At 52.1% G+C, this 22,385-nt stretch overlaps 11 protein-coding genes and 1 non-coding gene across 12 annotated transcripts; 7 read left to right on the top strand and 5 right to left on the bottom strand.

The window, feature by feature from the left end:
• Positions 1–226: 226 nt before the first annotated feature.
• B0T23DRAFT_428405 (uncharacterized protein) lies at positions 227–1,589 on the top strand (the record flags this gene model as incomplete). The annotated part of the gene is made up of 3 exons (XM_062840132.1): positions 227–743; positions 857–1,246; positions 1,369–1,589. The coding sequence occupies 3 exons, from the start codon at positions 227–229 to the stop codon at positions 1,587–1,589; spliced, it is 1,128 nt and encodes a 375-aa protein (XP_062692554.1).
• Positions 1,590–1,994: 405 nt separating this feature from the next.
• Positions 1,995–2,890, top strand: B0T23DRAFT_134157 (uncharacterized protein). Its single transcript, XM_062832239.1, has one exon. The coding sequence runs from the start codon at positions 2,158–2,160 to the stop codon at positions 2,689–2,691; it is 534 nt and encodes a 177-aa protein (XP_062692555.1). The 5' UTR covers positions 1,995–2,157; the 3' UTR covers positions 2,692–2,890.
• Positions 2,891–3,900: 1,010 nt separating this feature from the next.
• B0T23DRAFT_134160 (uncharacterized protein) lies at positions 3,901–4,756 on the top strand. The gene is made up of 2 exons (XM_062832240.1): positions 3,901–4,557; positions 4,625–4,756. The coding sequence occupies exons 1-2, from the start codon at positions 4,119–4,121 to the stop codon at positions 4,660–4,662; spliced, it is 477 nt and encodes a 158-aa protein (XP_062692556.1). The 5' UTR covers positions 3,901–4,118; the 3' UTR covers positions 4,663–4,756.
• Positions 4,757–5,562: 806 nt separating this feature from the next.
• Positions 5,563–6,178, top strand: B0T23DRAFT_357412 (uncharacterized protein; the record flags this gene model as incomplete). The annotated part of the gene is made up of 1 exon (XM_062836193.1): positions 5,563–6,178. Exon 1 carries the CDS (start codon positions 5,735–5,737, stop codon positions 6,176–6,178), a length of 444 nt encoding a protein of 147 aa, XP_062692557.1. The 5' UTR covers positions 5,563–5,734.
• A 1,041-nt stretch (positions 6,179–7,219) lies between these two features.
• B0T23DRAFT_317641 (uncharacterized protein) lies at positions 7,220–8,956 on the top strand (the record flags this gene model as incomplete). The annotated part of the gene is made up of 2 exons (XM_062835012.1): positions 7,220–8,632; positions 8,759–8,956. 2 exons carry the CDS (start codon positions 7,220–7,222, stop codon positions 8,954–8,956), a joined length of 1,611 nt encoding a protein of 536 aa, XP_062692558.1.
• A 654-nt stretch (positions 8,957–9,610) lies between these two features.
• Positions 9,611–13,180, bottom strand: B0T23DRAFT_316163 (uncharacterized protein; the record flags this gene model as incomplete). Its single annotated transcript, XM_062834908.1, has 1 exon — positions 9,611–13,180. One exon carries the CDS (start codon positions 13,178–13,180, stop codon positions 9,611–9,613), a length of 3,570 nt encoding a protein of 1,189 aa, XP_062692559.1.
• Positions 13,181–13,717: 537 nt separating this feature from the next.
• Positions 13,718–13,790, bottom strand: B0T23DRAFT_t220. The gene has a single exon. It is a non-coding gene; the product is annotated as a tRNA-Val (tRNA).
• A 1,100-nt stretch (positions 13,791–14,890) lies between these two features.
• Positions 14,891–15,118, bottom strand: B0T23DRAFT_404236 (uncharacterized protein; the record flags this gene model as incomplete). The annotated part of the gene is made up of 1 exon (XM_062838878.1): positions 14,891–15,118. One exon carries the CDS (start codon positions 15,116–15,118, stop codon positions 14,891–14,893), a length of 228 nt encoding a protein of 75 aa, XP_062692560.1.
• Positions 15,119–15,314: 196 nt separating this feature from the next.
• Positions 15,315–16,915, top strand: B0T23DRAFT_412278 (uncharacterized protein; the record flags this gene model as incomplete). Its single annotated transcript, XM_062839479.1, has 3 exons — positions 15,315–15,915; positions 16,228–16,401; positions 16,831–16,915. Exons 1-3 carry the CDS (start codon positions 15,689–15,691, stop codon positions 16,913–16,915), a joined length of 486 nt encoding a protein of 161 aa, XP_062692561.1. The 5' UTR covers positions 15,315–15,688.
• Positions 16,916–17,240: 325 nt separating this feature from the next.
• B0T23DRAFT_395525 (uncharacterized protein) lies at positions 17,241–17,976 on the bottom strand (the record flags this gene model as incomplete). Its single annotated transcript, XM_062838192.1, has 3 exons — positions 17,241–17,508; positions 17,741–17,795; positions 17,913–17,976. 3 exons carry the CDS (start codon positions 17,974–17,976, stop codon positions 17,241–17,243), a joined length of 387 nt encoding a protein of 128 aa, XP_062692562.1.
• B0T23DRAFT_357413 (major facilitator superfamily domain-containing protein) lies at positions 17,880–20,102 on the top strand. The gene is made up of 2 exons (XM_062836194.1): positions 17,880–19,389; positions 19,463–20,102. The coding sequence occupies exons 1-2, from the start codon at positions 18,238–18,240 to the stop codon at positions 19,778–19,780; spliced, it is 1,470 nt and encodes a 489-aa protein (XP_062692563.1). The 5' UTR covers positions 17,880–18,237; the 3' UTR covers positions 19,781–20,102.
• A 469-nt stretch (positions 20,103–20,571) lies between these two features.
• Positions 20,572–22,069, bottom strand: B0T23DRAFT_315515 (uncharacterized protein; the record flags this gene model as incomplete). The annotated part of the gene is made up of 3 exons (XM_062834860.1): positions 20,572–20,934; positions 21,160–21,806; positions 21,997–22,069. Coding segments are annotated over 3 exons (1,083 nt in total), but the record flags the coding sequence as incomplete, so codon positions are not given.
• Between the last annotated feature and the right edge of the window lie 316 nt (positions 22,070–22,385).

Consider the following 22,385-nt stretch of genomic DNA (forward strand, 5'->3'; position numbering starts at 1 on the left):
CGACATATGTAGGTAGCCATTGGCCACTTTCCTACCAACCATGTTAGGACACGATTGAATCCCGGACTGGGCACCATTAGCCAGGCGTGCTGTGAGGGTAGAATTCCAAGGATATATCTGATATTTCCCCTTCCTCTTTCACGACCTATGTTTACTTTTCCTTTCCACCTGTTCATTCCGTGTGCATCCCCCGTTAATCCAGTCAAAATCACCTCATTCAACCACCATGACAGCAGTCTTTTGGCATATCGTTTCCCCCGACCATCCCACCGCATCACTGGTCCTCCCACCTAAGCTGTTCTACGTCCGGCACGGCCATTCACAAGCCTACGCAACCGCCGATGGCGGATTCGTTTCCCGTGCACCAGATCGCGACATCAGCGATGAAGAAGAGCTCAAGAAGAACGCCACGATGCACTTTGACTGGACCAACTGGGGCTGGGAATCCTGTTTCATCTCGGCCTTTTCCGATCAAGGCCACGCAGAAAAATGGGGCCGCAGAGCCTGTTTTGGGGCTCCCGTCACGGTTTACGCATTGGACACGCAAAGACTGCCGCCGGGGACTTTGGTGCTGAATGCCTTTATGCTGTGCATTTCTCTCGGTATCAGTAACGCGTACAATGAAAACAGCAAGGATGAGTTTCTCTTCTACAAGGGCATACCGGGCAGTTGTGTGGAGAGCAGCTGGGACCCGTGGGGGTATTGTCCCCCTCAGATTGGGTCTCATCCCCCAATGCGTAGAGGTAAGTGGAAGTTCACGGCGGCATGGCTTTGGGTATATAACTGCCCGAAGTTGAAGAGGGTTTAAAAGTTGAAGTTCCCAAAAGGCTAACGAGGCTACCGGACGCCAACACAGGCTTCTTAAGCTCCTGGGTCGACATTGTAAAAGAAGCCGAAATAGCACAAACCATATACCAAGTCCAGACCAGCAGCACTTCCTGGACCACAAACAGCAGTTTTTCGGCTAGTCCTGCCGCCGCCACCGCCGCCACTGCTGCGCGTCAAACTCTAGATGGGCTTATGAGGGAAGAGGGAAGATTGCGGCAGGAACTGGAGGAATTAGAGGAGCGCCAACAAGAGTCCATTGTTGAACTCAACAACCTCAACAACGACGCCGACGCCGACGCTGACGCAGTCTACGACCCAAACGCGGTAGATGTAGACGACGTGTGCGACCTAGCCGGCCAAATGGAGAAGGTATTGAACCTCAGCGGCAGCGGCACAAACAGGGTCGATGTCAAAACCCGTAAGACAAGGAGAAACACACCCCGAACACCGAGAGCGTTCGAAATCCATGTTCGACGTCATCCAGGAGTTGTATATCCCAGTCTTGATTCATATCCCTGCTTTGGCTTTCTCAAAAATAAGAGTCCCCTGAATCCAACACTTCCGACACCATCGACGACGCGGACGTGAACAACCCAACCGGGGCGGACGGGCAGATGAAGGTGTTGGACGCCGAAACCAACCTTGACGCCCAGAGCCGCACAATACCGGAGGTGAACACCGCGGAAAACACCGTCACGACTATGACCGAGGCCACAATTATGGTCGACAGTGCTCCTGCTGGTGCTGCTACTGGACCTTGAAGAGGGAAAAGCGTCTCTGGTCATGGTCACAGGGCGGGCGCAGAGAGAAGCAGAAGAGAACGAACCTCGAAGATGGAAGGAAATGGACCAGGAGGCTGAAGTGACAAACGGGAAGTACGCTGGGAGAATTGGAGGAGTTCGAGAATCTGGGATTTTGGCGGTTGTCATGGTGTTGGTTGATGTTGCAGTGAGGATGTGGATTGTTTGTTGCCGATGTGGAGGTATGATGGTGTGGTGGTGATCTTGATGGAAGCTGCGGATGAGAACTGCGTGGTGATGTGTGAGGTGACGACACCACGTAGCAGAAAGTACGATTCTGATGCCTGGGCTTGGAAGGTCCTTCCTCCTTTTCTCTTTTTCCCCAACGAAAACATCACACCAGAACATGTTCATGGGTCCAAGGGGCCAACAGGCAGGAACAAAAAAAAGGTAATCATCGATTTTTGCGTCAAATGACCAGTGACCCGTTAATTTGCTCTTTCCCCCCGGAGAGGAAATTGGGACTTTGGTTACGCGCCTTGGGGAACTTGGCTAGCGTGCATGTAGCGATGCCGTGAAAGCCCAGAAGATGCACAATGTCATGCGGATTGCCTGTACTGAAGAAGGGACCAGCAGTCGCCCTTCTTGCTTTGTCTCCACGTTCGGAAACTTCCACGATGCTGTTCTCTGGGGTGGGCAACTCCCTGGCGTCGTCAGGATCTACAGCATTGACACTACAAAGCTTCCTCCGATAGCCTTCGTACATGTATTCCGCCCTTCCGACTTCAACATGTTCTGGCGCAAGGACGAGTACTTGTTCCTCCACCAAATTCCGGAGCGTGGTATTGCATGCTTCGTTGTCTTGCGAGGGGGACCGTTTCTCTGTTATAGTTCGCAAGACCCGAAACAGGCATTCTGCGCCATCTCATGGTCAACTAACGAGCGCCCAGAAACCATGACTTCTTTCGCCGACGGCTACTCTTCACCTGCGAGGGGAATATATAACAACGGTTACTCTCAACGTCCCTGCGGATATATGGGCGTCTCCAACTCCAACTACACTGAACGATACCCAGCTCTGACGCAAGCGCCATATAGGCGCCAAGGTACCAACTACTGGTAGCAAGAGACCCGACTCTGGCCAACCTATACTAGGACGTAGACGTCCAGTACCTAGCCAGTTGAAGAAACTCCAAATCCGTCCAGCGGACGTGTTGGGCACTACAAGTAACAGTGAGGCGCCAGAATCTCTCGTTGGCCGGTAGCCTCCCAAGGGCACCGTTAACCCCGAGCCGAATAAGGAAACACACTGGGAAGGAAGGAAGAGAGAAGTGTGGGGAACACAGCGGTGAATGAGACGAAAGAGAGCAACTGCGAACGATAACTGCATTGCCTCACTCGAGCATGAAGATCGCAGCTGAGATCGACCACTGCGGTCAAGTGCACCGCATAGACTTCTCACGATGCACCTGGTCCCTGAGCCATTTACACATGCAGTGGTCTAAAGGCCAGATCCTGCCATGAGTGGCACACATGGAAAAAAAGAAGAAAAAAAAAGACCACCTCGAAACGGGCCAGGTGAACAGAAACGGACGGTTTATCCAGGAAGGGGAGGGAGGTTGGGGAGTTCGCGCTCGGATCACTCAAGATCGTCAAGCTATTTCTACGCATCACCATGGTCTTTCAAATCAAAACTTCAGCCCATGTTGTCGTTATCACCAAACTTGCTTCCTCTGACCAACGAAGGCCGGAGCATAGCCTTCTTTTCTTATCTTCAGGCTTTGTTCCTGTTGGAATGCTGAGCCTGGCAAAGACATTAAACAACCACAACGAACTTTGCGACTCTCCAACGCTAGAAAGGAAAGAGGAGGCAGGAAGGAATCGATGTCTTTATCATCAGCGCTAGAGGGAAGGGCGGATGTCCCACATCAATAGACGCACCGGGACCTGTCTCACATCTGGGATTTCTGGCTCCTGCCAAAACAATAGTGATAAGGCAGGCACAAGTCCTTAGTGCGGCTTGGTCGGCACCTGTGTCGGCTGTCGCCTGCAAACCACTGCAGAACATGATGTGTACCACCAATGTAGCTGCCGGTTGGACGTTATCCTTCATTGGCAGTCTCGCACTTTCGTTACAATTCTCAGTTGTGAACTTCCATCATCAGCTTTGGGGCTTTTGGGCTTCCATGAATCGCCAAGACCAATAGAGAAAGAAGGACTCCTCTCTTTGGCCCTGGGCCTTCTTCCTGTCATGCACCATCAGCCGGGGTTTGCTGCCGGTCAGAGGCCTGATATGATACCTAAGTACTTGCTTCGACAGCATTGCTTCTTCAACTCCAACTCGACATAACCCACGCTATCAAATATCTTTGTCGGTAGTCAAACATATCTGAAGCTACCTAGTCATCTACTGTTCAACTCCAAAGGCAATACAACCATGATCTCCTGACGAAAACTAGAAAATGTAACATGCTCCGCTTGTTTCCATTCCACTCCGCACCGTCCACCACCTTTTCGACTTGACAACCAAACGTTTTTGATCAAGGCGCCATGGCTCAATCAACCAACAATTTCAACGTGCTCATCCCAGAACGCCCAAGATATCTCTACTTTGTGCAGCATGCCAGCTCTCGGGCCCGCATGACCAACGACGGTGGTTTCGAAGCTGCAGATAACTGGACTACGCCATACAGCTGCGCACATCTCCAACAGCTCATCATGAACCATGTGAACTGGACGTGCAGAATTCCTAGCTGCTTCATTTCCACGTTTGGTAGCTTCGACCACGCCTATGACTGGGGAATGCAGAGGCACCGACCGATCACCATCCACCAGATTGATACCAATCAAATGCACCCACAGAGGCCGATCTTCACAGCCTGTTATTTCACGCCCAATTGTTGTGTTTGCGAATACCTGTTTCTTCACGACATTGCTGGTTCCAGCATCACTTACAGATACTCACTTCCCGGTTCCATTCCATTGAATGGTAAGTAGCGCTCGTCCGTGCAACTGTCAAAACATGTCCTGCGACTTGAGCTAAAGGATGTATGCAGAAACAAACATGACAGTGACGAGAAGTGCCTGGTACTGAGCATACAACACACATAGCCTTGGGATTCTTCAATATGCTACTGTGTGTGTTCCCATTGTCGGGACAGCCAGGTGGGAAAGTCTGGCAATGTCCGGGTTTCAGGTTGCTCAATAACCGGGTATTTGTGGCGCAAAGCATACCTCTAGGGTATACGTAAAGAGATGGAGCATGGCACAAAAGGAACGACATGCAGTCACCACAAAGAAATGTCAGTAAAGGCCCTTCGTCCTATAATTTCGGGACACCGGGACTACGACTCAACTCTTTTTCCTCTCCCGCGTCTCCACTGAGGTGCGTCCCTTTACCAGTTATAAGTGGATGGTGACGTGTTACGATGCAATGAGGGATAACCTGGGAAAGTATGTAAGCAGGTCGATAGACCAATCAAAGGGACGCCGCAGAGCCGCAACTGTGATATCGGCGCGGCGGCCCTCCTTCTGAAAGCACGTATATAAGAGAGCCTCCCGGCCTTGTTCCGTTCCAGCGATGATACTCCTGTACTTGTGAGGGTTCGTCACAAACAGTCAACTTTCAACCTGGTCTGTAGGTACATTCCGGTTTCGAATCGGATAGAAGGCCATCGTAGTGACAGCTGGCGCAGAACTTTATCCCTACTGTGACGACCCGTTACAAGCATAAGAGTATATCGCTGGGATAATAGTCAACGGTAGTAGTCGCCAAAAGGTACTGATATTGCTTGCTGAAGAACTAGTATTTAGGAAGCCCGGGGGGCTTCCTTATATACAGGTCTCCAGCCGGGGCGCCGCCGGGCCGCTCGAGCGGCTCTTCACATGATTGGATCGTAACACCTACGTCACCATCCTGGCGGAAGGACCTTCGTGGTGGGGGACGGGTGCTTTTTCCCCATCACTCGATGAACCTAATAAGAACGGCCATTTTGAGCATTTGTCGAAACGTCACTCCGCTCTCAAAACCCTTGTATCGACTCTTGCCCCGGCCCCTACAACACCTTCCATGTCTTGTTGCCCAACCGGGAGTGAGGAATTCTTTCTAACAACATTGCTGATCGGCCACACCAGGTACTGAGCGCCTCTCACCAAGTCACAGCATCATGGATCGTTGCAGTGGTGATGAACCCTGGATCTGTTACTCCGAACACTACGAGGACCTCCCGAAATACTTGTACTTTGTCAAGCATGCAGGATCCCAATCCTTTGAAGACAATGACGGCACCTTTTGGGCAGCTGATGGCTGCAACACAGGCCACCGAGGTCTAGTTCGTCTTCAGAACTTGATTGACCAGCATGTCAACTGGCGCAATCGGGGCGCTACGCGCTTTATCTCGACTTTCGAACATTACAGACATGCGCAATACTGGGCTATGCAGCGTGACGGACCGGTCACCATCCACACAATCAACACCTGTCTTGTGTGCGAGGACTGTCCTCCCATCTTCTATGCGCCTAGATTTACCGACAACTGTTGGGAGACCAGCGAATACCTGTTTCTCAACCGCATCCCCGGTCATTCTATCATTCGCAGCAGAAGTCTGTGATGAGTAAGTGCAGTACAGTAGTCCCCTCTTCTTTGCATTTCCGGGCGTGTGACTGACGCTGCAATGGTAACAGGGAAAATCCAGAGATTTGGGCGCTCTCAGGCTATTGCTAGGGGTTCTGTCACCTACCGCATTTTCTCGGGGCATCCATGTTTAGGTTCCCAGGAAATCAGGCATAAAACCACATACATATGCCCGATTCTGGACATTTTATGCCCACCAAAATAAGCGGGGGAGTCGTGTTGCCACCCCGGAGCACTGTAAATTCGATTCCTCCGGTGCCATATCTTTTCTACCTATTTTCTCAAGGGAGTTGGAGGGTGGGGACATTGAGAATCACGGTCTTACATAGAAATTTTGGTGGGCATAAATGTTGCAGTATGCTTATACGTTATGCCTGATTTCCAGGGAACCTAAAGATGGATGCCCCGAGAAAATGCGGTACGTCTAGCTCTACTGTCAATGGGAGTTTGCTTTACCTCGGTGTTGTCATGCGAGGTAACGAGCTTCCGGGAAAACAGGGGGTGTTCAAGATGGACTGAAGAGGAAACTTGAATCAGCACAGATGAAGCAAAATGTAAAAGTGGTGGATGACTAAGGAATAAAACGGAAACCGGAGAGAGCCGCGTTGGCAACACGCAAGCTTTTCGCATGATGTTCTTGCTTTCCCTTTATCGGTAGAGTCGTTTATATCAACGGTTGCTTCAGCATTAGGATAACATCCATGGTTGCGGCCCACTTATCTCTCGGTCGTATGAACTTAGGGGATAAATATCATAAATGGAAAGCAGATCCGTAGGGCATTCAACGGCTGGCGGAAGTCACGCTCAAGAGCAGACAACCAGTCCAAATAGCAAGAGCATTCACAACGGAATAGGTAGGGTATATGAGTGATTGCAATCCATCCAATTCTTTCCTGGCCCACATCATCTTCTTGTTCGTTCCGTACCGCTTTCAGCTCGTTATCCAGCACAATCCAAGGTCATTATCGATCATCATTATACCTGAATATCTCTGTCTTACAATCCCTTTTCCACCACCATGGAGGACATTTTTCGACCTTGGACCCTTGCAGGCTGTTTCATGACGCCCGAACTCTTTCCTCCCCTCTTGTACTATGTGCGACATGGAACATCCCATACTCTGTTTGGGCCCAACGGCGACATCCTCACCAAAAACCCAGACAAGAGTCTTAACATCTCTTCCCGCGACGAGTTTGAAATGTTAGTCCGCGGGCATCTCAACTGGCAGACCAGGGGACCAAGCTTCTTCATCTCGACCTTTTTCAACAAGAGGGAGGCGTGGCGCTGGGGTCTGGAGCGCGAGCCCATGGCGGTCCTGTACACGATCGATACACGACGACTACCCGTTCCCTGGCCGGTAGTTTGCGCCGGAGTCCACACTCAGAACACGCTTGATGCCGACTTCTTATTTCTTTCTCATATACCAAACCAGGCGATCATCCGTATAGACACCGTCCGCCCTCACCTCCCGCAAGGCCTGGCTCCTGGCGATTATTCGAACCCTCCCACACCACCCACACTTGGATTTGTCCCTCCTCCTCCGCCCTACGTCGAGCCTACTCCTGGGCCCCATGTTCGGTTTGCGTCCCCGCCGCAAATCGCGTCACCACCACAGTACTCGGCACCGCAGCACTTCTCGTCACCGCCGTATACCACACCTGGGCGGTACATCACGCCTGTGCCGCCTGTCGAACCCCCTTCTCAGGTTCCTCCTGTTGATGAATCACAGGCCAGGTCTGAGTCCGGTAGCACACGTGAGCCCGAAACGGTTCCTTTGCCAGCGCCGTCTTCCACGTCACAGCCACGTACCCCGCCATCGCAAGTCATACCAGGTCAGATTGTCGAGTCCCCCCCTAAGCTCTCACCTCAGCTGCAGAAGGAGACAGCTGTGTCCGAGCTGCCGGTTCCTTCGGGGACGGAACCAGCTATTGCGTTCGATTTGGAGCCGGGTGTTGAGCCGCAGCCAGAGCTCATGCCAGGTCAGCTTGCTGAGTCCCCTCCTCAGCTCTCACCTCAGCTCCAGGATGAGACGACTGTGTCCGAGCTGCCGGTCTCTTCGGGGACGGAATCACCTATTGCGTCCGATCCGGAACCGGGTGCCGAACCCCAGCCAGAGCTGGGCCCCGAGGTAGACTCTGAGGTCACTGCTGCGCCTGAGCCCGAGATACCCAACGGCGTGCCTGGGACACCCAACGGCGTGCCTGGAACATTTGTCCAGTCTCTCCCCATACGACTTCTCCAGTCCAATCTTGGGACGCCTGCCGGAACCAGATTTGGAATCAATTTCTTTGCAACGGATTACGGAGAGACTCCCGAGTCGCCCCGTTCTGAGCAAGCTGTCAACTCCAACCCGGAGGCGCCTGCAACTAACGGGATTCATATCAACGGCGTACCTGGAACACCCAACGGCGTAGCTGGGACACCGAATGGCGTGCCTGGGACACCTGTCCAGTCTCTCCCCATACGATTTGTCCAGTCCAATCCTGGGATGACTAACGGGATTCATATCAACGGCGTGGCTGGGACACTCAACGGCGTGCCGGGGACACCTGTCCAGTCTCTCCCCGTACTAGTTGTCCAGTCTAATCCTGGGACGCCTCCCGGTACCAGATTTGGAATCAATTTCTTTGCGACGGATTACTCGGAGACTCCCTCTCCCGATTCCCCCCTTTTTGGGGAAGCTGTCAACTCCAACTCGGAGGCGTTTGTACCTCTTACTAACGGGTTTCATATCAATTTCTTTGCGGAGGACTAAATGGTATGTTGAGCAGAGCATGCCCCTGATACTGAGCCAGCCATACACGATGCCTTGCTAATACGAATCGTTGAGGCACGTTGTAGTCTTTGGGCCGAGCATTGCCCCCCGAGATACCTCCATGCTCGTGGGTATGTCCAATCAGTTCTCTTGTGGAAAAGGACATGCCCTTAACTGGAGGACGCTGATGTGTAAAGGGTGATAGGGTATTTTCCTTGCTGCAAATTCTTTCTTTGGCATGTTATCTCAAGTATAGGGTGAGGTATGTTTGAATATTCGACTGTCTGTCGCTTCGTTTGATCCTTGGGGCATGTCCCGCTGACGTTTCTTGTACTAGATCCATGCCCAGCGTACCAGATGAGCGCATTGAGTTATCACAAGTGCATCGCTGGATATTGAGGATGCAACTGTGTGGTAGTAAATTTGCAAAAATGACTCATTTGCTTCTCTGTAAGCTGCATGAAAATATCGAATGCCTACATAGAATCTTACAGTTTTTCTTGCTCCGCTTCAGAAGTATCATGAAGAAACAGCGCTGGAGGAGCAATAAGGCTATTTCTTGCACGACCAGAACTCCTAACAAGTGCCAATGGTCCACGAGCTAAACATCTCAGCCGATAGCCTTGATCTCAGCTACGTCTAGACTTCAAACCCTCAAGGCTTCCCCAGCGCAAGTCCATCCCCTCCTCCATACTCAAACAATGCAAACTCCACCGTCTTCCTGGCAAGTTCCTCCTCCTCCACCAACCCCTCTCGCTCCGCAAACCACTTCTCGATCAACTCCCCCTCCTGCTCATGGCGCTCCTCCAACCACTCATCATAATCCAAATCCATATCCTCCCCCTCCCTCCTCCTCCCCTTGGCGCGCGCAACAGCTCTCTTCCCCCTCCGCTTCAACGCCAAATACCTCTCCTTCCACGCCACCCTTTCTTCCAGAGCCGCCATATCTTTTCCTTCCTCTTCTTCTCCATCCTTCACCTTCCCTTTTTCATTTTTCTTCTTCGCCTTGTCTTTGATCCTCTGGTCCATCTCATCAAGAAACAACCGCATCAGTCCATCGTCTGTATTCTCGTCGCCTGCGTACCCGCGCAACACCTTGATGTACCGCTGCGTGATCTCGCCCGTGTCGGGGTCATGTACCGTGTAGTCTTTGTGGCGCCAGACTTCGTAAGGGTGTTGGACGCCGAAGGCGTTTTGGATGGATTCGATTACTTGCCGGGCTTGGGGAGTGCATTGGATGCGGGCGACGCCGCCTAGGGGGTAGTCCCGTTGGTGGAGGGTGATCATATAAGGGGTGGAGGAGGTGCGGTGGGAGGGGGTGATGGGAGGTTTGGTGGTTGTGGTTGTGGCTGTGGTAGCGGCTGTGGAAAGTCGGGGTTTGGGGGTCTTGGTTGGTCGGGCGGGATTGGGATTGGGGGTGATGGTGGCGCCGGTTTCGTCTAGTTGGATTGCTCGTAACTTTCGGGTGATGATGGTCTTGCCACTGAGGTTGGAAGGCGCTGTTGTTGTGTTTTCGGATTTGGTGCTGGCGGTTTCCTCTACGCTGGCCTGTCGACTTTGAACTCTTGTGGAGCGCCGGGGAAATGCAGATGCTGATGAACCTGTGGGTGCAGGAGGCGCAGCTGCATTACCGCTGTCGTTATTCTCCTGCAGGATTTCCTTGCCCTTGTCTTTCTTGTCGGCAACCTGCACTTCTTTGGCCCTTTCTTTCCTGTTTGTCGTCTTGGATGTCTGAACCTCCCCAGCATCAATGATTTCCATGTCTTCACACTCTTCGTCAAGCTCTTCCTCAACTGTCATTCGCACATTCTCCTTCCCTTCTTTTTCACTCCCCTTCGCTCTACCGCTAACAACAACAGCATTATCACTCTCCTCTTCCTCTTCCTCTTCATCCTCATCCTCATCCACCACCTCCATCCTCTTCACCCTCTTCACCTCCCTTCCTTCGGGCTCCTCCACAACAGGCTCCCACTCCCCACACACTTTCTCACTCCACACACAAACCCCCAACTTCTGCATCTCCTCCCCACTCATCCTTACCGCCTTATACACATGCCACTTATCCATCATCACCCCCGAATTCGGCTCCACCTTTTGGTTTCCGACCCCCTCGGCGATTCTGCTCACGATGAACTCCGCCCTAGGGTATAGTAGTCCGATGACAGAAAGGTATCGTGCCTCGACGAAGACGGTGCGGTTGAAGGGTTCACGACGTACCGAAATGGGAAGAGCGCGCGGGTACATGTCGTTGTAGAGGACGGGCATGCCGCATGCGCGGAGGTGGGGCTGCAGGGAGTCGGTGGTGCCGAGTTGCAGGGAGCGAGGGGGGTTCATGGCGAGGGAGAGGAGGGCGGGCGTGAGGGTTCCCGGGATGCGAGGGGGGAAGGGGGAGAGGAGGAGGGGGTGTTGGATTGGGGGTGGGAGAGCGAGGAGAGGTTGGAATTGGGCCATGTTGGTGAATCGAGGTTGCTGGGTTTGGTCGTTGCTTTGGGTGTGCTGCTGAGTACATGTAATATCGCGGTGAGGGGGTTGAGGTGAGGTGTCTCCTTTGTCTTCAATGGGGGGGTTAGGGGCGAGTGGGCGTAGGTGATGGCGATGTGGACCACGGCGGTGGGTGAGTATGGGGTCTGTAACTTCTACAACTTCATTTACTGATGTTTCTTGTAATGCGTCCTGAGGCAGGCTCGCGGGTCCATGTCTTGAGGTTGTTGGTTGCGGATTATGGGGCGCAGTACTCGCAGTTGCTGAGGGGCCAGGGATAGCTGCTCTCGTGTGGTGTCGCACTCCTTCGGTTTGAGAGTTCAGGTGCTGGCCATGTCGAGAAGATTCACCGTCTTGCGGTCCGGAGACGTTGTCAGTACGAGTCCTCCCATCTGCGGACAAAGATCGGCCACGCTCAACAGCCAAGTCTCTGCCCGGAAGCACAGGTCGTGCTGCAAAGATGGGCCGCCAAAAGTCTTCGGGGGGTGGAATATAGTCGGAGTAACGAGTCGAATAAGGTACTCCAGATGGGAAAGATAGCCCAGTTCCAGGAGCAAAGCGCCGTAAAATGCTGCCCCGTGGAGGAGTAACGATGTCCAGGCTGGCAGCTCTAGGTCTGGCACTCTCTTGAGATTCCCGTCTCTGGAGGCTAGGATCGTAGGATGCGGACTCCACATCCGCATGGCTTGTTGCTTCGTCTACACCCTCCTCGATCTCCATGTCTGCCACTGAAGGTATAGTCACGCTTTCCAGCAGCAAGCCTATGTTGTACCTTCGCGGTCGCTGATACTGTCCCTCACGTCCTTGTAAGTCTTCTTCTTGTCCTTGACCAACGCGCTTTGGTGTCACGTTGTTTTGCGGAGGGCTTGAGCTGGGAATCCCAACCTCAGCCTCTCGACCGGACTCCCAATCGTTCAAGTCCATTTCCATGTCGCTGTTGTCTGGTCTTGAAGGCCTGGCTGGGGTTGCGGTTAGAGAAGTCAACGGGCTGCTGTCAGGTTCGTCCTGGAACCGGAACGGACCCTCATCCGCCTCCGACATTGGTCCTTGACCGAATCCGCGACTAAAGGCTCTCGACTTGCTTTTAGCGGGTGATTGGACGTTGGCTCTGACAATTCTGTCTTGTTGGCAATGAGGTGTTCTGGCTGACGGGAAGGCTCGGACGTCGCCTTGCGACATGCGGTTAGAGTGACGTGGGAGTGATGGGCTCGATGCCGCTTGCTGGAAAAAGACGCGACCATCTTGAGGAGGAGAGTAAGCGAGAGAAGAAGGGTTGAACGGTTGTTGGTGATGGATACTTCCATCTCGAGAAGGAGAGTGATCCTGAGGGCTGTATTCAGGGTTTGATTGAGAGTTAAACCGAGAGATCACTTGAGGATTGACGTGAGGGTTGGAGAAAGCGTTGGGATGATGGAGGCCCAACTGCTGCTGTTGAGAGATACTTCCATCCCCAGGAGGAAGGGAAACGTGACGGTTGGGTTGAAGCTCGACCTGAGGGTTGTACTGATGGACGTCCAGAGGCGGGTGTTGATAGACACTAGTCTGCTCAACGGCATCGCTCTGGCTGGTTTCTACAAGCAGCTGAGGTGCCTGTTGAGGGAGACTTGGTTGATCAGCGGCATCGCTCTGGTTGCTTTCTGCAAGCAGTTGGGGATCGATCACGTCGTCGGGGATGTCAACTGTATTGGAGCGCCAGAAGACATGTTCGCCTTGGCCTTCTGGCACGCGACGATGAGGATACATGGTGGGTAAAGACTTGAGTCCTTGCTGGGAACTAGACACTGGAGAGTTTGCAATGTTGCTGGTTGGTAGAATGTCGTCGTCGGTCTGCGCTGAGATGTTGTTGAGGTGCTCAGTCAGAAGTTCGTTGACTGTGGTATGGGTGAAGGGAAGAGAAAGTCTGACACGGTAAAGAAACGAAGATAATGTCGGGAGAGTATACTACCTGTCGCGTCTTAGGACACCGACGCGTTGCCGGCCGCTGGAGTGGTGGTCGGGCAGGTGAGGAGAAGTTGAGAGAATGGTCAGGGCGCTACTGGTCACCATGTCTTCGCGGGCTGTCTTGCGTTTCCTTGGGAAATATAAACTCTGCTACAAACCCTTGAAGACATGCTTGTATCCACGTAGAGAGCTCAGTGATCTATCAAAGGCTTCATTAGTATCTCTTCTCAAGCAACAAAAAGGAGGCTACGAAAGGAAGCCACGGACAAAAGAGACGCGGTCAGGGCACCCAACCACCAAGACCAAAGTCATGTCACAGCAAAAAAAGTGAAAAAGAGATGCTCGAACCAGGTTTCGAACCTGGGACCTCCAGTGTGTGAGACTGGCGTGATAACCGCTACACTATTCGAGCGTCAGTTGTTGATGTAGTTTTGTTGCTGATGATGGGCTTAAGAGGCTGACTTTACCTCCCGTGTTCTCCAGCAGATACTCCCTTGTATTTTGACTGGTTACAATCGTGAAAGGTTTCAACTTGGGTAAAATGAAACTCTGTTCCAACGGAACCCATAGCTAATGTATCTATTCATCCTAACAGTCATGCCACTCTAGAGGTATCTTCCTTTCTTCTCCTAGCTCACCAGCTCCCTCTTAGAGTTGCTTACCCCACCTCTTGACAGCCGTTTCCCTTCTTCCCTTTCTTTATTCCCATCCTTTATTCCCTTTCCCCTCGTGTCTCCCAGCATAAAATACCTTATTCTTCATCCCTCGGTTGCTCTTGCACAGTGCTTCCCGTTATTTCACCTTTCCCTCCATTCTCTCATTACTGTACCCTTCAACTTGTCGTAGTAGAGGGGGACGACGTGGCTGTGGATGGGCTAGCGGTAGAGGTAGATGAGCTAGAGGATGTAGAGGTAGTGCCGGAGGAGGTGGTAGACCCAGTGGAAGTGGTCGTAGTAGTGGTCGAACCGTCGAGCCAGTGGTGGTGGTACTAGTGGAGGTGATGGAAGTGCTGGAGGAGAACGAGGAGGACATTTTAATGTTTTGCTGGTTTGATTCGATGATAGGAACAATGCTAACCGTGCTATAGCTGGATGTATTTGCGAACTTTGTGAAGTAGATGATGGTTGCTGAGGAAGCGGCGGTCCTTGTGCTCCTTATAGCGTTGAGTTGGAGCGTTGAACACTGATACAGGGAGGAGATGTGTAACAGCGTGTATCTAAGGTTTCGTTGCTCATCTTAGCGGATTAGCGGTTGCCAATCCAGAGAGGGCTTGTGAAATTGCACGAGTTTCTCTTTGTTTCATCTTCACCAGTTAGAGGGTCAATGAGGCTACTGCAAAGTCTAGACTGCGCAAAGCTCAATTCATTCACTCTAGTGTAATCCTTTCTCTAGTGCACTATGCGCATCCTACTGGTACTCATTTGTTCCTGATTTCCTCTAGGTTTGCCACCACTCTTGCCTCACTTCCATTCCTACAGCCCTCTTGCTCTGAACCTCCCGGCGTCAACCATTCTAACTGCTCTTCTTCTCCGGCCCCAACCAGTACTGCGCTTGTCCCTCGATTCTGAGCCGCTCAATGTAGGAGTACCCAGAGCTATCGGTGGTCTTTGAAGTCGTTGACGTGGAGGATGAGGATGAGGATGTAGTGGTGGAAGAGTTGGTCTGGGTTGTGGTGGAAGTGGAGGGTGTATTGTCACCACTCGTGGTGGTGGTCGAGGTGTCGGTGTTGGATGATGACATTTTGGTCTTTTAACGGTGTGAATGGAGGTCAATCTGTGACTGGAGCTGGAGATGGCTGCATTGAATGATGGCCGTTGCATAAGAAGGCACCGGCTCTCGTGCTACTTATAGCAACACTTTTGACTGCTAAAGTTTCTAACAGAGAAGAGATACGGAGTTGTTTGTGCCGTTAATCGATCATTGCAGTCGAGTAGCTCTTGTACACCGAGGATACCTAGAGGTAGCTTGGCATGCTTTGATCTCCAAATCTGCTCATCTCATCCTCATAAGCCAAAAGTCGATCAACGCGATGCTTCGAGTCCAAATGGAGGTCTAGACCCAAGCATACATTCGGTAGCTATACCAAACATGCTTTGCTCACTCCTAAATGGTTGGCCAATGTCTAAATCCTGTCGATTCAGATTGAAACATTGCGGAACATCTGTTCGCTGAATTCGTCAAGGTATAAATACCTCAACCTCCAGTCTCATCCAACACCTTCAGCCAACGAACTTGAGCAAACAAAACACAACGCCAACCAACTAGCCTGTGAAGCTTTAACATATAATCACCTCTGCTGACGCAGGCAAGATGTTTGCCCCCTTTATCTCCACCAAGACCACCGAAACCGGTACTTCCACCTCCACCACCGGTCAAAGGCAAGTTAATCAGCCCTCTTCTTCCTCTACGTCGACTTCAGAGAATAGCAACGGGAACAACCATTTGTACATGTCTAAGGGCAATATTTGGAGTTCGGGCTCCGGGTCCGGGTCTGCATCGGGATCTGTGTCAAGCTCGGGGGAGAAGTGTGACGTCTTGTAAATGTCCCGTGTGATACATGATGTGAAGAGGAAAAGATGGGGGTTTCTCTGAGTATTGAGACATGAGCGAGTAGTGATGGGACACATGTAGCAAGAGGAAGTTACAAGTTGAACAACGAGGCTCAAACACGACGTTATCAACACTTGTTGCTTCCTGTCCCATGCTTCGCGGCTCTCGAATACCCTGCGAATGCATATCGAGAAATGAGATGACCTTGACGCATCACTCCCTATCTTTTGAAGTTGGGCAATCACTCGATTCCCAGTGTGTTGTGGATCGGTATAACTACCAGCCACTATCTCTGGTAGTATCGCACGCCTTTCTTACACTCCAATAACAACATTATCGATAGCCGGAACGCTTTCAAAGAACAGTACGCTCGAACTGCCCGGCAAAATGTCGTCCTCCAACTCAGACACAAGCAGTTACCTCTCTCCACCCAGCAGCACCTCCACGACAACTTCGTATGAGAAGACGCCATCGTCGACTACCACTACCAGCATTACTAGCAGCGAGCCGTCATCGAGCACGTCTAGCAGCTCAAGCACGTCGTACACGACCGTTGAAACGGTGGTTGTTCCGAGCTCGACAAGTTCGGGGGCCAAGAGGAAGTGAGTACAGTACCTTGGTCCAGCCCTAGCTCAGTTGAGAACTGGTGGAGGAGTGTCCGCTAGGTAACTGCCATAATGGATGTCAAAAAGAGGGAAAGAGAGGGTCAGGGTAGGGAATGACGGAGGAGAGAGTTTGTCGTGTGATAGCAAGGAAAGCTGGTAGGAAGAATTGGGATGATGAATTACCATTTTATGAGAGGTTGAAGAGAAATAAAGACACTATACCCTTCAAGTCCGTGACTGTGCGCAACCCCCGTGTAAAAAGTCTCGTTGTCGTGGAAGGCTCGACGTTGTTGTGAGGTCGTCGTCGTCCTCTCCACAGAACTCCACTACACTCGGCAACAACCCGATAGCGCCGCAGCACTCAGTACCCACAGCGCCGTGAACCCCACTGAGTCGTCCATGACACAGGGTCCAGCGCTCCACCCGCAAAAAACACCTGGGCATTCCTGGACAGCATAACCCAACCTCCCAGACATCAAAGGTTCCGCGATCGATCGATCATGAACATGAATGAGGCCGGTCACCGAGCAGAGCGCCGAGTGGCCCTACATCTTTTTAGTGTTCGACCGTCAGTCATTCAAGAGCTTGTATCGGGAGCGGGCCGCGCACCCCTTGCCGATAAATTGAGGTGGCAGGTTCGGCGGCGATCAGTACACTCGGCGAAAGAAATGCGGCGGCGCACAACCGAGAAAAAAGAGCCAAGCCTTTTAGGCAATAGCTTGTTTGAACGTTCGTGGACCAGGCAGGTCGAGTCCGTCCTCCCTCGTCATCGAATCAGGGATGATGGGTGGTTGTACAACGTATTTCCGATCACCACCGAAGCCATTCATTTCGAGGGTGTGGGTCCGTGGTTCATCGAAACTGGGTCGTCGGTGATGGGTGTTGGTTAGCGCCAGGAACGAGTACGCTAGGCGTTCGGCGCATGACTCAGACTGTTCGGAGTCGGAGGACGGAGTCGGAGGACGGAGCGTGGTGCTGTGGAAGCATCAATGTCCGAGCCTTGAAAAGTTCGAAAAGAGTTTGGGCCCTGATGTGATCTGTTTGCAGCTATCACAAAGAAAACATGGGTGGGATAGATAACGGTATCTCGGAGCACTTGTGTGCTGCCGGCCGGCAAATATGTAACTTGCGACATACAGTGAATATCCGTGTTGTGATACAACATTGACATTGTGTGGTTCCTGTCAATTGATTGCTTGATACCTACGCTGACAGACAGACCGCATGTGTGTCAGTGTCAGACTGCTGCTCGTATGCCCGACCTATTGCCGAGTCCAGTAAAACTACTACTACCTAACAAAATGCAAGGGTCAAATATTCCCCGACCCAACCAACATTGGTCTAACATTTTTTACCCTGCCGCCGCGCATGCGACTTACAAACCTGGATGCCAATGGTTTGCTTATTCGGTCGTCCTTTGCAGATGGATTTGTCAGGTTCCATTGATATGCTTAACTCCGGTTTCGAGCCGACTAACATTCCTTTACACTATATCTATGCTACCGACCCAGCTGCATGTCCCCCTTCGTCTGAGCCTTCCTTTGATCTCTTCCCTTTCCCATCTGTCGTCCATCCGTCGCAAACCTTTCTTGACGTGCAGTCCAGGGACCAACCGTCCCGGCACAAAGACAATCCCTCCGGTGTGTGTCAAGTCAAGATACCAACACGCTTGCCCTCGCGTGCATTTTCGCGACCGCAAAAAAAATGGCACCAACCACCTTCCCCGACCGCACCACCCACGGCCCCTCCACCGACGCCGAAGGGAACCTCTCCGACCAATCCACCGCAACCGGCATCTCCTCCCCCTCCCGCGCCTCCTCCGAGAAATCCTCCCCGCACGTAACAGCCGCTCCTCCTCTCACCGACGGCGCCACAAGTTCTGTCGCCCCCGATGCCGAAAAGCAACAACCGCCCCCCACCACCGCAGCATGGAACGCAGGCCCCCCGCCCCCCAACGGCGGCCTCGCCGCCTGGCTCCAAGTCGTCTCCGTCTTCTTCATCTTCTTCAACACCTGGGGCCTGCTCAACACGTTCGGCATTTTCCAGACCTACTACGAATCCTCCGAATCCATCTTCCAGCCGCCTGGCTCCGTCTCTTCCTCCAACATCAGCTGGATCGGCTCCATCCAGTCCTTCATGGTGCTTTTGGGCGGCCTGGTCTCCGGCCCCTTATACGACAGGGGATACCTGAAGTACTTGATCTACGTGGGCGCCTTCGGCGTCGTGTTCGGCCACATGATGCTTTCGCTGGTCTCCGAGTTCTGGCAGGCCTTGCTGGCGCAGGGGTTCGTGGTGGGGCTGGGCGCAGGCATGATGTTCACGCCGGGCGTGACGGTTTTGCAGAGTTATTTCTCTACGAAAATCGGGCTGGCGACGGGTTTAGCGGCGGCAGGCAGTTCGTTTGGGGGTGTCATTTATCCGATTGTGTTTTACCGGCTGATTGATCGGATCGGATACGGGTGGAGCGTGCGCGTGATTGGGTTCATTGCGCTCGCGACGTTGATGGTTCCGGTGGTTTTCCTGAAGCAGAGAACCAAGTCCGGAAAGGTCAGGGCGCTGGTGGACGTGTCGGCTTTTACGGATGGGCCCTACGTGTTATTTACTTTTGGCACGTTTGTAGGCTTTATTGGCTTGTATGTCATGTTGTTTTACCTGAGTTTCTTTGGGTTGGATACGGGCGCGACGGATCCGGCTATGGCGTTTTATATTGTGCCGATCTTGAATGCTGCGAGCATGTTTGGTCGGACGCTGCCGAATTGGTTGTCGGATAAGGTCGGGCCGTTCAACATTTTGATTCCCGGCGCGATGGTCTGTGGCGCCTTGACGCTGGCTATGATCGGTGTCAAGGGTCTTGGAGTAAGTTTTCCCTTTGCTTTTCCGTGGCAGGCAGTCTTTTGGAGAGACTTTGCTAACTGTTGTTTGTGTTCAGGCCATCATCGTCGTCGCTATCCTCTTTGGCTTTTTCTCCGGCGTCTTCATCGCCCTTCCGACCGTTTGCTACATCGCTCTCACCAAGGACAAGTCCCGCCTCGGCAGCAGAATCGGCCTGGGTTATGCCTTCCTCGGTCTCGCTACCCTCATCGGCGGTCCCGGCACCGGCGCGATCCTACAACAGACTGGTCATAATGGGCATAACAACTGGACGGGAATATGGGTGTTCGGCGGTGTCATGCTTCTTGCTGCCAGCGGCGTATTTATGGTCTTGAGGAGTTGGAAGTTTGGATTCAAGTTGACGACAAAGGCATAAACGCGGATGATGGCATGGCATTACGACATGAGACTATGAATGATTGAGTCTGAAGACAAAGGGATATCGGTTGGGGGTGTGTAGGTACGTGTGTATACTACTCGATAATGTAATAAAAGCCTAGACTTCACTCCTCTATCTTCTCGTTCTACTTGAAGCTTCCAGCCAACAGTCTCAAGACGCCGGGGAGTTAATATGCAGAGAAAGAGTACCTCTAGTGTCGAAGACACGTGCTCCAGTTGAATACCTAGATCGTAGTTCTGTTTGCTAGACAAAACTCGGGTACACACACGGTATAAGGTACCTTGATAGAATCTCACAGAATAGTCGTTATAGTCCTGGCGCAACGGGCTGAGTTTGGTGCCCGTTCTTTATCCATCCTACACTCGTTTTTCCTTATGCCTCAAATGATATGCTACGACAAATGTTTGTACAGGGATATGGTCCATACAAACAATGAGATACAGGAATTACACAAACGCTGGACCCCGTCGCCTCAACAAAAGCTAGACCGCAACATGGTATCTCAATGAAAAGAAGATGAAAACAAGACCGTACACCATGCGCTTGCAAGAATGCGATACAACGAAACACTAGTTGCAAAAAAAAAAAAAAAAAAAAAAAAAAAAAAAAAAAAAAAGAGAGAGTGAAAAAAGCCCAATGACAACGCCGTTCAAGACCAAGATTTTCTCACTGCACACTCTTAAACCCTGAAATTCTCGGGGGCGCTGACGGAAAAGAAAGACTTTCCACCTCAGTCACTGGCCCCAAGATGGCGAGGAGAGCCTGTCTTAAGAAGCCACGAGAAACAGAGGCACGCCAAGGGGAGTTATAACTCTGTTCGAAGCATCCTTTAACTCCGTCACCAATTGCCAACCAACCGCTGCTTGCACCATTTCGTCACTCAAACTTTCGTTCAAATCCATCGTTGGACAGACAAGAGGTAGTTCCCGGAGCGCAAGTTCCCGGACCTCGTATACAGGAGACCATCTCTGGTCCTCCTCTTGGAGCTGGAGGCAGATAAACCCCATGTTGACACTTTCTTGGTGTCTATGGGCTTCCCACTGCTGAAAGTCCTCTCTGAGTTGCAAGTCGATAAAGTCCATATCAACAATTTCCTGGTGCCTGTAGTTCTGGCATTGCTGGAACTCCTCCTCAAGCTGAATGGCGATGAGCAAGTGATCCGCCGGCATGAGCGTAAGACGACGGCCAGGCTCCATAAAACATGAAGCTCTTGTTCTTGGCTCCCAGGGGGTACGTGGTAATTTGAGCGGCATTCGAGATCGAGGTCTGCTCCTTTCCTGACTAGAGGTAGTAACATCGTTTACGAGTTGGAGGTGTAGCCCGAGGGGCATGCGAGGGTCCACACCGGCGGTGACTTCTTTCTCTACCAGATCAACGGCGAACACGTCTCGTTGCAGCTCCCTGGCCCTCACCGCCGTGTGGTCCGCGTGGTCGTTTCCGAGGATATCAGAATGTCCCGGCACCCAACGGCGCTCAACCGTCACGTTGTTTCCCGAAACCGAGCGGAGCTCATGGCTCTTCTGGCGGATCAGGCTCCAAATTTTGGCGTGAATTCTCTTTCGAGGAGGGACCCCACCATCGATCATGTCTATGACCGTGTAGGCATCCGATATGATGCTGATGTTGACCGATCGCACCACATTTTCGCTGGCGCTGCTGCTGCAGTTGTCGAGGTACCGGCGGGCCACTTCAAAGGCTTGGGCAATGCCTAATCCTTCTCCGATGGTGGTGTCCTCCATCTCGGGCATGAACCAGCCCATCTCTACGTGTTGACCGTAATGCGTGGTTCCTGGAAAAAAGTTGTCGAAGACAAGGGAGTATCCTCCAGGATCAGGACCAGGAACAGACGGCCGAGAGGCATCCGTGAACATCGCAATCCTTATGTCATCGGGGGTCGAGGTATGGGCAGCAGCGGTGATAGCTGTTGCCTGCGCGCTTGCTATTTCCTTGCTTTTCGTGAGGAAAACGGCGCCGGAAAAAGTCAGGTTACTGGTATGGAAGTCTGGGAGCGGTAAACTTTAGCATCGGGCATTTTGTGTTTTGTGAAGAGACCAAGTTCGCGTAGCGATATAATATGCGCGTCCTGGGGTGTCGACGAACGCTCCTTTTGAGGAGTGATCATGTTACACAAGGTTCAAGTTGCTGGTGATGAACTTGCGCTTTCTGGCGGCATTCACGTCCGAGGTACTAACCCAATAGTCTTGCTCTTCTCGCAGCGTCTTGACCTTTGCCCACAGGCTGCTCTGTAGCTTTCTTTTTCTCGGCATTATGATCCAGGCTGGCGGACAGGACGCGTAGCAACAACTTCAAGTATCGAAATGAAAGTGTTGTCGCACTTGGTGGGTTGGTAGCTTCCTGAGCTGCTAAGACAGGACAATCAGGTAGGTGAATCGCGATGGCAAGTTCGAATGATTGCGGGGCAAATGTAGCGAGTGTGTTCGAAGAAAGTTACGCGTCCAGGCATGTGTGAAAAGGTGGATGGAAAATTTCACTTGTCAAAACATGGGATGAAGTTCATGTCCAGAGGCAGACTTGATGTTGACATCCTGTGCCCACCTTGAATGATTCGAGCATCCGTGCC

Source organism: Neurospora hispaniola, assembly GCF_033458365.1.
Source record: "Neurospora hispaniola strain FGSC 10403 chromosome Unknown B0T23scaffold_4, whole genome shotgun sequence".
Lineage (NCBI taxonomy): Eukaryota > Fungi > Ascomycota > Sordariomycetes > Sordariales > Sordariaceae > Neurospora > Neurospora hispaniola.

What these genes read in the sequence shown, in the direction of transcription:
- B0T23DRAFT_134157 (XM_062832239.1), top strand. Translation starts at nt 2,158, where the DNA reads ATGCACAATGTCATGCGGATTGCCTGTACTGAAGAAGGGACCAGCAGT.
- B0T23DRAFT_134160 (XM_062832240.1), top strand. Translation starts at nt 4,119, where the DNA reads ATGGCTCAATCAACCAACAATTTCAACGTGCTCATCCCAGAACGCCCA. An exon ending in CGGTTCCATTCCATTGAATG is followed by an intron (nt 4,558 to 4,624) that starts GTAAGTAGCGCT and finishes GGATGTATGCAG; the next exon opens with AAACAAACATGACAGTGACG.
- B0T23DRAFT_357413 (XM_062836194.1), top strand. Translation starts at nt 18,238, where the DNA reads ATGGCACCAACCACCTTCCCCGACCGCACCACCCACGGCCCCTCCACC. An exon ending in TCGGTGTCAAGGGTCTTGGA is followed by an intron (nt 19,390 to 19,462) that starts GTAAGTTTTCCC and finishes GTTTGTGTTCAG; the next exon opens with GCCATCATCGTCGTCGCTAT.